The sequence below is a fragment of the Pongo abelii genome, chromosome 16 (genome assembly GCF_028885655.2).
Source record: "Pongo abelii isolate AG06213 chromosome 16, NHGRI_mPonAbe1-v2.0_pri, whole genome shotgun sequence".
Lineage (NCBI taxonomy): Eukaryota > Metazoa > Chordata > Mammalia > Primates > Hominidae > Pongo > Pongo abelii.
Window position 1 is genome coordinate 35,573,279 of NC_072001.2, and position 15,272 is coordinate 35,588,550.

Consider the following 15,272-nt stretch of genomic DNA (forward strand, 5'->3'; position numbering starts at 1 on the left):
TCATATTCAAAAAGTATTCTTCACAGAATGGGCTTCTCTGAACTCACAAGGCGGAAGGCATGGAGCCTGGAGCTGTAACATCCTACTGCAAAAATAGGGAAGACCACATTGGAACAGTGTGCCCCTGACAAAAGCCATGTGCTCCCTTCTTTACAGTTCTATAAAACAGCATCTGTGACTAAATAAGATTTCATTGAAGTGCTGCAAGCCACACACAGTTGAAACATGGACTTGGGGATGGCAGCAATGCCACCAGCAACAGATAGTGTAATGTATCCCTGTGAGAGGGGAGAGGTGGAAAGGGAATTTTTAAAAATCCTTGGTCACGTTATTATTAATCATGTTATTTAATAACTGTGAGTACTATTTAAAAAGCAACATGTCCCATTTCCTTCATACCATGAAAGCCAAGTCTGCCTGGGCTGGAGCGTGGAGCCCAACAGTGATTTTCAGAGGCTCAGATTCTTACATGGTCCTCTTAGTGCGTGCTTACCTCACAGAGTGGATAGATATCCACACGAATTTGACAGATTACACATAGGTAATGCTTTAGAGTTTTTTGAACATTTTCAGAAACAGTATTTTAAAATTTTATTTGCAAGGAAAAAATGCTTATCAGTGGCAAGTCAGGTAGGGTCATGTTCAACACTGGTCAATTATCTCACCCATTCTGATCACTTGCTCTGTTCCCGCCACTGGCTCTTCTTCTCCCTCTTAAATATATTCAGGCTCCAAGGCTCACTCTCTAGACTCTTTCCTATCTTTCAAGAGACAAGGTCTCACTCTGTCACCTAGGCTGGAGCACAGTGGTGCAATCAAGGCTCACTGGAGCCCCCAATTCCTAGGCTCAAGTGATCCTCCCACCTCAGCCTCCTGAGTAGCTGGGACTACAGGTGTGAGCCACTGTGCCCAGCCCTCTGTTGTATAATTAGCTATAAATTCAGCTACTCTTGTTCTGCCGATGAATCTCTAATGTGTATCATCAACTCCAAACTACATTCTCAACATCAGATTTGCATTTCCCCTGCCCTGCTGAACATCCTGACATGAATAGCTGTCCAGGAATTCCCATTATTCCCTGAGTTGTCAACCATAACACAAATTTGTTCCTTTCCTTGTCTTAGTCACCTCAGTAAATAGCATCGACATTCACTAAGATGATCAAAACCTGCGATTTGGCTCCTCCTTTTGTACAACTCCTACGTTTAAATCCAATTCCTGTCTTTTCTACTTCAAAAACATAGTCTTGAATTCATCCATACTTTTCCATCTCAATTTCCACCAGCCTGGTCCAAGATGCTCATTTTTCACCTGAGCTACTTCAATAACTTCCTTATCTACTCTTGCCTCTGTGCTTTATTTGTCTACACAGCAACCAGAATAATCTTTTAAAACATGAATGTAGTCAGGTTACTTTCATTTTACAAATTCTTTTAAGGCTTCCTGTAGAATAAAATCCAAATTCCGTCTCACGATCTTCAGGGCCCTGCCTAGGTGGTTTGCCCTAGTTCCAGCTGTATTCGCCTATCTTAATCTCTCAGTATGCCAAGCTCTCAGCTGCCTCAGGGCTGCCAATCATGGTGTTCTCTCTGCATACGATGTGTTTTTCTTCTATGCTTCCTATAACTGGCTCTTTCCCAGACTTAAATGTCATCACTGTTCTACTCTCCCTACTCTTTTAAAGTAGGTTTCTTAATACCAGCCCTCTTCAGCCAAATCTAAACTTTCCACAATTTGTAATTATACAATGGGTTACTTATTTGCTCTTTTATCTCTTGCGCTTGCTAATTATAAGTTTATCTGTCCTGTTCATGACTATATAAACTATGCCTGGCACAGTACCTGACACACTGCAGACTCTCAAAAATGGGCTGCATAAATTTTCTCTATTATCCTTTTCACTGCCATTCCCCTATTATATAGTTGTCTGTTTAGGACTGGCTCTCCTGACTACGTTGTGAGATCTTTAAGCTGGGAGACCGTCTCTTGTCTTTGCTCGGCACAATATCTGACACACTGTAGGCCTATTCATAAAGAATGAATGGTTAAGATTAGGTACTCAGTAACATTTTCCCCAAATTGTATTAGACCTGACATATAAAATCAGTGTGGGAGATGTTGTTTAGAATAAGTAGTTTTGAGAGGTCAAACAACAATGACATTGCTAGTAATAACAGCACATTTTGGATAAGGTCTGTTTGGATAACAAAACTCGAATGATGGAAATGGTAGTTAGAAATCACTCAAAGTGAGACTCAAGGGAGCTGACCCTCCCTCTGGATGTCAAAATCTATCACTGACTTAGCAGTGGGGTCCCTAGAGTGTCTCTCAGAATAGCGCTTCCCACACATGTCAAGAGGGCCTAACGGCTGCGTCTTTCACAAGGGTGGTGGGGAGACACACGAGGTGAAGTGTTCCACAGCCCATAGAGAAGCAGCTCTCCAAGGAGAGTGGAAGACTCCCCAGGGCCCTGCTTAGTGCAGCCTGAGAGGCTACAGGCCAACAGTGAAGGTGTTGAAAGACACTGAGATCGAGTTCCCTGGGGGAAAAACACTGCCCTGAGATTTAAGAAAAAAGAGGAAACAAGCCAAAAGGGTATGCTCAGAAACTGATGGAAAGAGTTAATGCCATCAGATCAAACCAAAGGAAATTAAAGGAAGATTTAGTGAAAAGAGGGCAAAAACAGAATCAAAGAATCCCAGGGAAGCACAGACCAATTTAATGAGAAACCAGGAAAGTAGTGAGAAAAACAAGGGAGTCTCTCTTCATCTATGTTTAATCCAGACTTCTTGCCATTTAATCCTAATGCTTTGCTCCATTCTTAAGTCATACCCACCTAGGAGTCTGCTCTGGAGTTTGTATGTAGGAACAAAGAGAGACCCACCTTCTATTAGAACACTACGTGATCCCACACTATCGTTACAATATTCCAGGCGGCTTCCAGATAGCATCTTAGCTGTGGAAATGCTATTCTCTTACGTCCTTCCCAGTTTTCCTAGTGCTGGCTCTTTCCAAAGCTACTCATTCTTATCTCCTTCAACTACTTTCTAGATAAACAAGCTGAGAAAACACACACATTTGCCTACAACTGATGCATTCATCGTGTTCTGAAACTAAGTAGAACTACAAGAGAATCAGAGGAGGGGATTCAGGGATGGCATGTCCTCAGGCCTGTTGCCACGTCTCCATTAGGCTCTACATATGCGTTTATTTTTATAGCTCCCTTTCATGAACAGATTGTGTGAGACAGAAGTCTTATTTCCAAGGTTCACTTTACTGAGTGGCCTCCAGTCACTCTTTCCAAGAAGAAAGACGGAGAATTATGGTCCAAGCAGCTTTACTGTCCCTCTAGGAACCAAGGGGAATGCTGGACCTCAGCCACTCACCAGCTTAAACTGTCATTTATGAGCAACAAAATGATTGTCTTTGGGTCTTGGCAGCATTATCCTGAGCAGAGTTTGTGGTGGTGAGGCCCAGCTAATCACATTTGTCTAATTTTACATTCCCATCACTTTCACAAATGGATTACCTACTATTCACTTAAATAAAACAAAGAATGATCAAGGAATCTTGTCGTTCTGGATGAAAATCATAACATATAAGAAAACAGCATTAGTTTTCATGTTTGTACCACTTTCTAACAAAAGAGTTATAATCATTTCACGTTATTGTCCTGTTCATCTTTTTAACGACCCAATGAAGAAAGGACATACAGGCCGGGCGCAGTGGCTCACGCCTGTAATCCCAGCACTTTGGGAGGCTGAGGCAGGAGGATCATCAGGTCAGGAGATTGAGACCATCCTGGCTAACATCCATCTCTACTAAAAATACAAAAAGAAATTAGCCTGGCATGGTGGCGGGCGCCTGTAGTCCCAGCTGCTCGGGAGGCTGAGGCAGGAGAATGGCGTGAACCCAGGAGGCGGAGCTTGCAGTGAGCGGAGATTGCGTCGCTGCACTCCAGCCTGGGCGACACAGCAAGACTCCGTCTAAAAAAAAAAAAAAAAAGAAAGAAAGGACATACAGATTGCTGGCTCTCCTTTATAGCAGAGGTCTAGAATGATGTGACTAACTTAAGAACAGGAAGTGAAAGATGTATGGATAAAGAAAAACATCCTTTATTCACACAACTGAATAATGTATAGTGGTTAAAAGTAATTAGACCCAGGCCAGGTGTGGTGGCTCACGCCTGTAATCCCAGCACTTTGGAAGGCCAAGGCAGGCGGATCACTTGAGGCTGGAAGTTTGAAACCAGCCTGACCAACATGGTGAAATACAAAAATTAGCCGGCATGGTAGCAGGCACCTGTAATCCCAGCTACGTGGGAGGCTGAAGCAGGAGAATCATTTGAACCCAGGAGGCGGAGGTTGCAGTGAGCCCAAATTGTACCACTGCACTCCAGCCTGGGCAACAGAGCGAGACTCTGGCTCAAAAAGAGACAAAGTAATTAGATCCATATGTATCAACATGAATAGATATTAAAAATTAGGATGCAGAATGGTAAGCCCAATATGGTTCATCCTTTCTGTAGTGCAGAATGTCAGAATTTCTTCTTAATTTGGTAAATTTTGATCACTCCAAGTTGTACAAAGGGAAATTCCATTTTCCAAATTAATGGAGCTAATTGAAATGTGATTTTGTAATTCTTTATCATTTAGCATGTTTTTTTTTTTTTTTTAACTGGGTTTTTGTAATAGTGAATAGACTCTAGCTTGGCTGTAAGAGCTAACAATTTGGATAATAGTACTGCTTTGCATCTACTGCACTCTGCAGAGGATGATTCAAAAAAGAGGCTACTCATCTCCCCTGAGGATGAAAGATAAACATTTGCGGTTAAAATATTGTCACGACTCAGACAAAAGAAGGGATTTAGCCCTACCACTTGGCTCATGTTCCCTCTTAACCAAATCATATTTTTTTAGTAACCTAAAAAAATTACTGGGAATAGAAAGCATACATTCCGACTACTAGAAATATTGATACAACAAAGGAACACGTTAGTAGTTTCAACGTCTTTTACTTTAGGATTTCAGAATTCCTCCCAGTGAACAGGGAGATCGGTAGGTAAAATATAGTATTTCCTGGTAGATGACCTAAGGCAAAACTCTTTATCTGCTGGCATCTATGTATATTTGCTACACATTGAATTTTTTGTCATCCCCTAGAGGAAAGACACTGGTGGATGGCAAGAATGTCAATATTTGCTTACTTGGAACAAGAGCAGGTCATCTGGTCACAGACTCAAAATGCAATGTGTAAGAACTCAGAAACTGGATAGCAAAACTCCAGCCCAAATGAAGCAAAATTTCCTTCTCTGCTTTCTCAAGGTCTACTCTAGTTAATATTGATGTGACTAGACAAATACCCAATAACAAAAATTTGTCACGCAATATCTAATCTAAGATGGCACAACAATTTATGAGACCAAGCTATTCTTCTTACTAAGTTAAATACACGCGCTCCGGCAAAAGTTCTGTCAACCTTACAGCTCTTTAGATGCACGCAACCAGGACTAGACAAGCCATCTTCTACTTCCAGCTGCTAGTGTTTCTAGCTGGTGAATAACACAGGCCCCCAGGAGAGGAGGGTGAAAGATAGTTTTCAAAGATTGAAAAATTTCCTCCAACTTACATTAAAATTAATATTAAGGGCTCTATATGTGGCTGCTGGAGTAGAACGGTGGGAATCAAATCAAGAGCCCATGGCTTCCTTTGAGGCCAGTTTCCTAAAATTGGTTCTCTGTGCCTATATTGCATGAGCTGAAAGCATACGGATACAATCACATTCCAAGATACCTTATTTGGTGTTGGTATGGACTGGGCATATTGTCTCAGCTTACAAAAGCAATAAGGATTCTCTGACTTCTGCCAATCCATGTAAATCACTTTTATCTGTTTAAAGGGTAAGATTCGTGAGTGAGGAAAATAGTTATAACTATTTTGTTACCAGCATATATAACCATGCTCTATATCTAGATAGAACTCTCCAAGGTGTGAGACCTCAGTAGTGGGAAGGGAGACAAGATTTAGACAAATACCCACACAGAAATGAGGGGGGACACATTTCTCCCATGTGGCAGAGTTAGGAGGTACTGAATCCAAATTTTGTTCTCATGTAGAGACCTTATGCTGGTTGAGAAAGCAAAATAACTAAATAAGGATTACTTATATCTGCAACTCATTTTAATGTCTTCTTTATTTTTAAAAGCAAATGGACTAGTGAAGGGAAATTCACTTCTCTGAATTGTAATACAGGATCATCCCACATTCAAGCTATCCAAAATTCGAGGGATCTGGAAGGCCAAAGACCAAAAATAAAGTAAAGTAAAAAAAAAAAAAGTAAGTTAAGTTATTGGACATGAACTAACAAATGACAGGAGATTAAAATCTTCTAATTCTTGTGTCTGGCCATATAACTGAGTGCCACTGACCATTAGATAAAGACAGATTTTTAAAAATAATCACCCCTATTGTAAGGGCTAGTCACTCCTGACTCACTGTCTTCTATTCTTCGTTAGTTTGATTGTTTCTCCCTCCAGATCACATTTTTGGAGTTGTTCTTTTGGTGAGATAGTGGTTGAAATAGTTTAATTTTCCTTTTTAACTCCTGTTTTTACCTCTAGATGAATTTCCTTTTATGAAGGAATTTCATTCCATTTACGATCTAAATGAGGAGGAACTCCTTTAAATTCTCCTTTCTTTTTTTGGACAGCTTCAACCTGTATTTCACTGAGTACCACTGCATGGTAAGTAAAGAGGATACTATAAATAAAGTGAGTGAAACAGACATCTTCCCTCTCGTATCAGCTAAGTAATTTCTCAAATATTTAAAAATTGAGAGAAGTGCCACAGAGGTTAACAGAAAGAGGGGCAGTTATATTATTAAGAGTAGAAACCTAATTTTCCCAGGAGTATGTGTAAGAAAAGCCCTCCCTGTCTGAGGAGACATCGTCATATGAACTCAGATATGAAGAAAGGTGAAGATCAATCAGGGGTAGGAGCAGTGAGGGCCCCAGGGAGTGTTCAAGTAGTGCAAATAACATCTAAAGACGGGATGAAGTGTAACCTTTCAGATCTGGAGGGCAGGATCCAAGCCACCAAGAAGTCTAGTGGTTCGTATCCTCTAAATACCCCTCACCACTATAATCTCCTGCCACTTACTCAACCACTCTAGTCCAAGGCACCAAACCAACCCTTGCTGGATTCTTAACCTGTCCTGATTGAGGTCCACCTTTAAATCACATAGATCTAGCCCATCTGAGTTCAATTTCCTCCTTTGTAAAATGGAGATAATAATAGTGCTTTCCTCAAGGGTTGTTTTTTCAATGAGAAATGAGATATTACTTAGTATCAAACTTGGCTGACAGTATTAAACAAATGTCAGCTAACATTATTTTTACTTTTTTTTTTTTTTTGAGACAGGGTCTCACTGTGTCACCCAGGCTGGAGTGCAGTGGTGTGATCTCGGCTACTGCAACCTCCACCTCCTGGATTCAAGTGATTCTCCTGCCTAAGCCTCCCAAGTAGCTGGGAATACAGGCACCCGGCTAATACTGTTGCTAATAATATAACGTACATATCATGGAAGCTTGGCAAGTTTTTATAAAACAGGTGGGGCTTGATGGCAATTTTGAAGGGTATTTGTTGCTTGCCTAGAACATGGGAAGTGGAGCTGGCAGTCCAAGCTCAAGGAGCCCCAGGAGCCAGGGCTTACAGAGGCTACAGGGGAGCAAAGTGTGTGTGGGGTGGGGAGGCTGGTATTACATAGGTCCGGGGAGACAATCATGAGACTCCCTAGACCACAGGAAAAATCTTTTGTGGGAATAGTAAGCTCGGACATGTAGACTAGAGACTATGAAAATAACCTCTCAGAGACTGACACAAATAATCCACTCATGCAAATAATCTCAAAGAATGCAGCCTTTTTTTTTTTTCTAACTCCTGATTCTTAAGGATGAAGAATGTGGGTGGGGATGCTTGTTCCCAGTGTCAGTAAGTAAAATCTTTTAAGTGGGGAAGTATTTTGAATATTTGCAAGGAAAGTTCAATGCTCTCCAAAGTGGAGGTAAAAACTGGCAGCAGGGATTTCTGTGTACCTGCCTAGAAATACAGAGCTTTAATCTACAGCCAATGTGAACTTTTGTAACTCTTTAAAACATCATCATTTCTGAGGGACTTCAGACTCTGTTCTGTAGGTCAGCACCAGACCAACAATATAGAGTTCCTGCGACCACTTACGATTTGAAACACAAACTCTGGCTTTGAATGTTTTAAAAACATCCGTATAACTATGGGTTGTTTAAAAATAGCTATACCCCAAAGAGTTTATTTCCAACATCTGACATGGATGCATTTTGCAGCGATTTGTTATGCAAATAATGGTAGCAGAGAAGACATATGAAAAAACATTGACCCTTCTCAAAGCCCAGTGGATTTAATGCTTTTGTTAATTCTGAATTCCAAGTCTAGGGGTTGTTTGTCTGTTTGTGTTGTGTAAAATAAAATACTATATGCCTGCCTCAACTTTTCTTCCGATGAAGCTGTAATTTGCAAAGGAGCTATTGTTACTCTATGGCTTCCCTAATTTTTCTTCAGACAACTGTGCTTCTGTGTGGAGAGGGGTTTCAGTGTATTGGCTGTTGAGATGATGTGAGTATTTTCAAAGCAGAGGGGGCTGGGTGAGGTGGCTCACGCCTGTAATCCCAGCACTTTGGGAGGCCGAGGTGGGCAGATCATGAAGTCAGGAGATCAAGATCATCTTGGCCAATATGGTGAAACCCCGTCTCTACTAAAATACAAAAAATGAGCCAGACATGGTGGTGAGTGCCTGTAATCCCAGCTACTTGGGAGACTGAGGCAGGGGAATCGCTTGAACCTGGGAGGCGGAGGTTGCAGTGAGCCAAGATCGCGCCACTGCACTCCAGCCAGCAGAAGGAAGAGCTTTTTGAGATGGAGACTCAGGTAGTGCTTGGAATTGCCGATAATTCAAGGCCTGATGATACGGGGGTTATTTGCTGAAGCTTCTATTTCAACTCTCCTTTATGACCCCGGGTTACCTAAATATGTTGCTTTCTAATGTTTTTTTGTGAGAGGTGGGAGGTAGGGTAGACATCAGTCTTAGATTTGTCAATGGGAGAAAAGCAAGGGACAGACTTTTTTGCTGCCATTTTGTCCTTCTTCTAAAGTGTTAGCTCCTTTTTCCCACTTTACAACTCCTCCTCTCTCCCCTCCTCCTCTGCTCTGCTCTTCTCCACTGCCACCACTCCCAGCAGTTGTTTATTAAATGCCCACTGCATGCTAGCTTTCTAATTTCTTTTTGTCTCTAATGGTCATATTTTAGGATGTCATTCCTCTACTGACTGCTACCACTTCTAGAGTAATCCCAACCTGTAATTCTTTTCTTAGAGGATAAGTAGAAAATACATAATGGGGGGTGGGGGGAAATGGTTTTGATCTTCAATTAGTGTAACTGATAGGGAGGAAGCCTTGGGTTAAGGGAATGTCTTATGAAACAGCAGCTGTCTTATAAGGGACTCATCTGGAGAAGTGGGGTGTATCCTCTACTGATAAGGGAGAAGACCCACAGAAAGCCAACTAGCATCAAAACAGCCCCAGTGATCCAAGCACAGAGGAAGTGAGCCTTCTGACCCCCAACATTTAATAAGCCCCAAAATTAGTCCATACAGGAGATGAGCAACATCCCAGGGAGCAGTCAGTCACCCAAGTCCCCGGCCCAAAAGTGTAATGAATGGACTTTGTTTTATGGTTTAATGGACTTTTAGCTGAGTTAAAAGGGTTAAGTCTGAACATTTCTCTGAAACCTGATGAGATATCCAAGCATCTTTTTTCTGAAGGTCTCCATTGAAAATACCACTTATGAGTAACTGCTGTAAAGAAAACCTATATGAAAATACCAGAGATGAACCAGCTGCTTTTTTTTCCCTGAACTCTTAGCAAATGATCTAAGGGTTTAAACACATTAAAGGCCACAATTTCAACTTCTGGAATCAATAGGGCAAAGGAATGTGGGCATATTCATTTAAATATGAATTTGCTGACTGCATTCTTACTCTCTTGGGTTCCTCCATAAGCCCAGATCTTACACCAAAAGGCATCTACTTCTCATAATGCAGCAAGATTTTGAGAACCATCGCCCTTTGTCATCTTCACCCTGACTCTTCTCATCTTTTTTTCTGATTCTCAGAACCTCCTGGCATTTATTTCCAATTCAGTTCTGTTTCCTTTCACCAACTCAGGTTAGTTGAGGCTGGACCCGAGCATGCCTGTTTTGTCATACTCTGATGAAAAGCAAATTAAATTCTTGGATGGTAAACTCTGTTCTTAAACTTCTGTCTGGTTCTTCAGAAAAAAATTAAAAATTATATTTCTGTTAATATCATCCAAAATATTGAATCCATCTCAGGATCCTACATCTCTTGACCAACAAGCTGATAAAGCTGCCTAACTCATTTTAGTCAACCTCTTCCTCTCACATGGTGCGTGTAACAGAACTTGGTCTCCCTTGGGCTTCAGTAGTAGCAAATTGAGGAAGACCTTAATTACACATAAACATGTTTCCACCCTATGTTAGCTCTGTTCCCTTGCCCTTTCACATTTGAAGTTGCCTCAAGGAGGAAAAAATCAGACAGATAAAACACAAACAAAAGACAGAAAACAGGAGCTCAAGGGCTAAATCAAGACTATTAATAGCTCCTCCAAACAAAGAAACCGACTGCCATCATCCAAGCTCTGTTCATCTAGTTCTTCCTTTCTCCAAATGTGGCTGAAACTCATCTCCCTTTTAGCCCTCTATTACTCCCACCATTATTATTTTCAGCCATTTTTCCCCAAGAAAAGGCAGCAGCATCAAGAAGTGAGAAAATAAAGGTAATCTAGGTAGCACCTTTCTCTGAACAAATACTTTTCCATCTTTTTCTTATTTCCACTGATCTTGAAAACAGAATCACTGTTTAAAGGGCAGAAGCCCTAATTCCCTCTGATCACCTTGGTTAATTTTAGAATGGGTGCTTCATACTCACCACACAGAGAAATCTAAGGCTTTTATTCATTTAAACCCTTCAAAATAATAACATTATGATACCAAAAACTTAAAAGTTTTGCCATTCCCAAACTGCCATGCAGCTGGCTTTGTGGCTTTGGATACTCTCAGAGGGAAGGCATCACCTTTGTTAGAGTTTGTGAATTTAAATTAGTTTGGGTTTGTTTGGAAGCAGAGCAACATCAGAAAATCCAGTCCCTTTCTTCCTAAAAGCACAAGGCTGCTAGTGAGCAGGCCCATGAGGAAGAGCTGGAGAGGGCAGGGCACAGGGATGTCATCCAGCCTGGCTGGGCTACGTGTCAGGCCTGACCACGTAATCACAGATACTCATGAACAAGGGAAAGCAGACTATTCAGATACAATAAAAACTGATTTTAAATAAGAGGCATCCCTTATTTTGTTTATTATTTTTTCTAAATCGTGGCTCTAAAAAAATAAATTTAGAATTATTTTCCTCTTCCAGACTGAAATATCTTTTTCGTCCTGGCTTAGACCACCAACCAGGTTTCTGCCACCGGAAGCCAGGAAAATACTGGATATCCTCTGAGGAAGCCTGATCAGATGCCCTATTATCCCAATTTCCAAACCAAAGATGCTTGGAGATGAAGACACATTTTTTTGGTGTGTGTTCTAAGTTGCAACCTCAAAAACTTGACAGTTTTCTCACCATGGACTGTGATTTCCATGATGTGATTGTTTGGAAGGGTTTGTTTTCAAATAGATGTTATGGGTGATTCCAAGGGAATTCTATTTCAATCCCCCTGAGTTGACAACCTTTCCTTCTTAAGTGTAACTTTGGTGTTCAGATGACCTTGGGACACAGACAAGGAAGATTCCCAGTGGCAAATGTCTGTGTGGTACATAATGGGAAGGCAGAAAGTGAAGCTTGTAAAGTCATGAAAATAAGAAAGAAAGAGCTTTTCATGCATTATCTTTCACACCGTTCTTCTTTTTCTGTTTTTATTTTATTTTATTATTATTATTTTTTTTGAGACAGGTTCTCACTCTGTTACCCAGGCCGGAGTGCAGTGGTATGATCATGGCTCACTGCAGCCTCAATCTTCTGGGCTCAAGTGTTCCTCCCACCTCAGCCTCTCTGTACCTGGGACTATAGGTGCATGATATCATGACCCAGCCAGTTTTTAAAAATTTTTTGTAGGATGTGGCCTCCCTATGTTGCCCAGGCTCGTCATGAACTCCTGGCCTCAAGTGATTCTCCCACTTTAGCCTCCCAAAGTCCTGAGATTACAGGTGTGAGCCACTGCTCACACCTGGGATTACAAGGCTGCTCGCTAGCAGCCTTGTGCTTTTAGGAAGAAAGGGACTAGATTTTCTGATGTTGCTCTGCTTCCAAACAAACCCAAACTAATTCAAATTCACAAACTCTGAAAGGTGATGCCTTCCCTCTGAGAGTGTCCAAAGCCACAAAGCCAACCGCATGGCGGTTTGGGAATGGCAAAACTTTTAAAAGCTTTTGGTATCATAATTTACTTTTATTTAGGAGGATAGTATAGTTCACATTTTCTCCTTTTTCACAGGTTCTATAGTGTCATTGATAGTAACAGTAATTCATATTCTAACTTAGCTTTACCTCAGCAACTCTTTCTCCCCTTACTTTTAGTCTCAGTACTACAAATGCCCGCATGCTTTCTCCCCGGAACCGAGGCCTTCATATTTTTCTCCCTAAGCTGTGTATGTCTTACAAACTTGTAAAATGAATGCAAATGAATGTAAAACTTTCCCCTTGTTTGGTGAAGAACAAGAGGATACATCCATTGCTTGAGCATACATCTCCCTCAGTCTCTCTTTTTTTTTTAGAATGCAAAGTATTTTATTTTTAAACTTTTAAAATCTGAAAACAAGCTAGCCTATGTTAAATAACATAGTTTCCAAAGCTGAACGTGCTCACTTGGAGCCCAGTTTTCTACTTCAAATACAAACACAACTTCCTGACACTCCTAGGTGGGAACACTACTGTTTGACGATCTGTGATTAGATGAACTGATCGATCTCAGTGGGTAACATCCCTTTATTTTTTCCTTGGTAAGGGTTTAAAAATTCTAAAATAGATGCTTTTTTTTTTTTTTTTTTTTTTTAGTTTTACACTGACAATTTCATTCCAAATGTCTCCTGGGAGACACAGACCATGTACAGGAATCCATCTTCATCCTTCTCACTCTGCTACACCTGAGATCGGTGTGGAAACGCTCACCATGCTGTGTCTGTTCACCACCAGGAGGAAGGCTTGATTAGCACTGAGCTGGAAGCGCCTTCTAATGATCTTGATGAGCTCACTCAGGTTGATGTAGTCCAGTACAAGGAACATCGCTTTACCCACGACAGGAAGCTGCTTCTCACCCTTGTATCGTTCTGTTACCACCGGGATTTTGGGTGGATGCTGCTCTCGGAGAAGTCGGACTTCTACTCTTTGTTCGAAGGTGTGGTGTGGCCTGAAGGTCTTCTCTGATGTCATGGTGCAGGGATCTGGGTGGTGGTGGTGACACAAGAGTTCTGGCGGCTCCTGGGGTGGCGGTGGCAGTGAATCTAACTCTGGCGACAGTGACTTCTCTTGTCTCCCTCAGTCTCTTTATTATATGCTTGATCCATCAGAAAGTCTCAAGGTTCTATGCACCTCAGCAACCCCAGTGATAAGGCAAGGGGTTCATGGACTGAGTCCTGAAGCCCTCGTGTTTAGAGATTGGGAAGGTGAAGAACCAGCTTAGGAGATGGAGGAATGCCCATGAAGTAGAGAGAAGACAAAAGAGGGTTAGGGCCTAAAGCAAGAAGGAGTTTTCAATCTATCATTTGATCAGCTACATCTAATGCTCCTGAAAGGCAGAGTAAGATTTTGTATCAGATATATAGGGTCTTTTAGACTAGAATAGTGTCTGAGTCTTCTTTTTTTTCCTCAGAGTCTCACATATAGTAGATAACTTATAAATGCTGAATGAACAACTGAAAAAGAATAGTAGTGATTGGTCACAGAGAATGGGATGTGCTCTCTGTTAATTCCTTGCCCATCAACAGATGCCCATCCTAGGGCAAAATGGGAGAAAGACTATCATTTCCACAGTCCTCATGCTGAAAGGATCCCAAGTGCTATTGCCTCATTTATGTAGCATGATCCAGAGACACTTCCAGTATGAAGAACTTCAAAGGTTTTAGGAGGCTGAGGTGGAGGGCTCGGGGAGGAATGAAGGCAAGAGGGAAAGGGATGAACAACCACAAGAGAACACCGGCACATTCACAGCGATGCTGGGCAAAGACAGTGATTCCTGAATATGAAGGAATCTGGAGAGCGAGTCACAAGAAACCAAAAACATAAGGGGGTGGAGGAGATGCTGAGAGAAAACAGAAAACTATGAAAGAAGGCAGAGGCTCAAACCGAGGTAAGAGAGAAAAAATTAAAAGCAGAAGGGGAGAAAGAAAAAAAATCGGAGAGGTGATGCCAACGTATGGAAAAAGAGCAAAGGAAACATAGGGCCATTGCCTGATGCTGAGAACAGTCTGGGGACTGAGCAACTGGGTGCCCGATTTCTGTGCATCTCAAGAGGAGACAAATGGCAGATTGAGGGGACCCTCTTGGCATTCTGGATCCAAGAGGAAAACATACCAGGCACAGTGAAATGCTCAAGTAAACAAAAACAGCAGCAGCCGTGGGGTTACGAGTGACCTGACTGCAGGCTCTGTCCTCTCCTGGCCTCCAGCCTGTGTGTACAACACACATGCCCGCTTAAAGGGGAAGGGCAAAAATCTCCTCCAACTGGGTGACCTCTGTTGTCAGCATTTGGCTAATTAAGGAAAGATATTACCCTACAGATCTCTATGCCTTGGTCCTACTTCCCGCTCGTTAAAAAATGGTTTAATGAGAAAAAAATAAAGGCAACAGAATCCAAATTATTATTTTTTCTCCCAAGTGAGCTGAATGACAGTGGCTGTTGCCAGAACGCTTGAACAATAGGATTGTGACACGAAGACTGAAATCTAAACAACATGAAGAAATCTCGAGAGCCCAGCAGTCCCCATTATCTCATGCTTGCACGACGATAGTCCAAAAGATGAGTGATGAGTCTCCATTTGTGCAAGCACAGCAGCAGTCCAAGGCCCTGACACAGCCACTAATTGCCCATCTGCTTGTTTACACAGCCCAGAGATGGTGACTGGACAAACAGCTCATTTCCCTTGAAACCGAACCAAACTGGGAGGAGCCTGTCACA

At 41.7% G+C, this 15,272-nt stretch overlaps 1 protein-coding gene and 1 pseudogene across 4 annotated transcripts in view; both read right to left on the reverse strand.

Annotated features, from left to right (window-relative positions):
* Positions 1–15,272, reverse strand: part of FMN1 (formin 1) — a 434,649-nt gene that overhangs the window by 53,135 nt on the left and 366,242 nt on the right. The window contains exon 19 of one of the 4 annotated variants that reach the window (XM_063716552.1): positions 12,544–13,773. The exons of the other annotated variants lie outside the window; for them this stretch is intronic. Within the exon in view, the coding sequence (XP_063572622.1) occupies positions 13,718–13,773 (56 nt within the window). The 3' untranslated portion in view covers positions 12,544–13,717. Of the gene's footprint in view, positions 1–12,543; positions 13,774–15,272 lie in introns of those variants that run through there. 4 annotated transcript variants of the gene reach the window in all.
* LOC103892476 (microtubule-associated proteins 1A/1B light chain 3 beta 2-like) lies at positions 13,156–13,528 on the reverse strand (annotated as a pseudogene).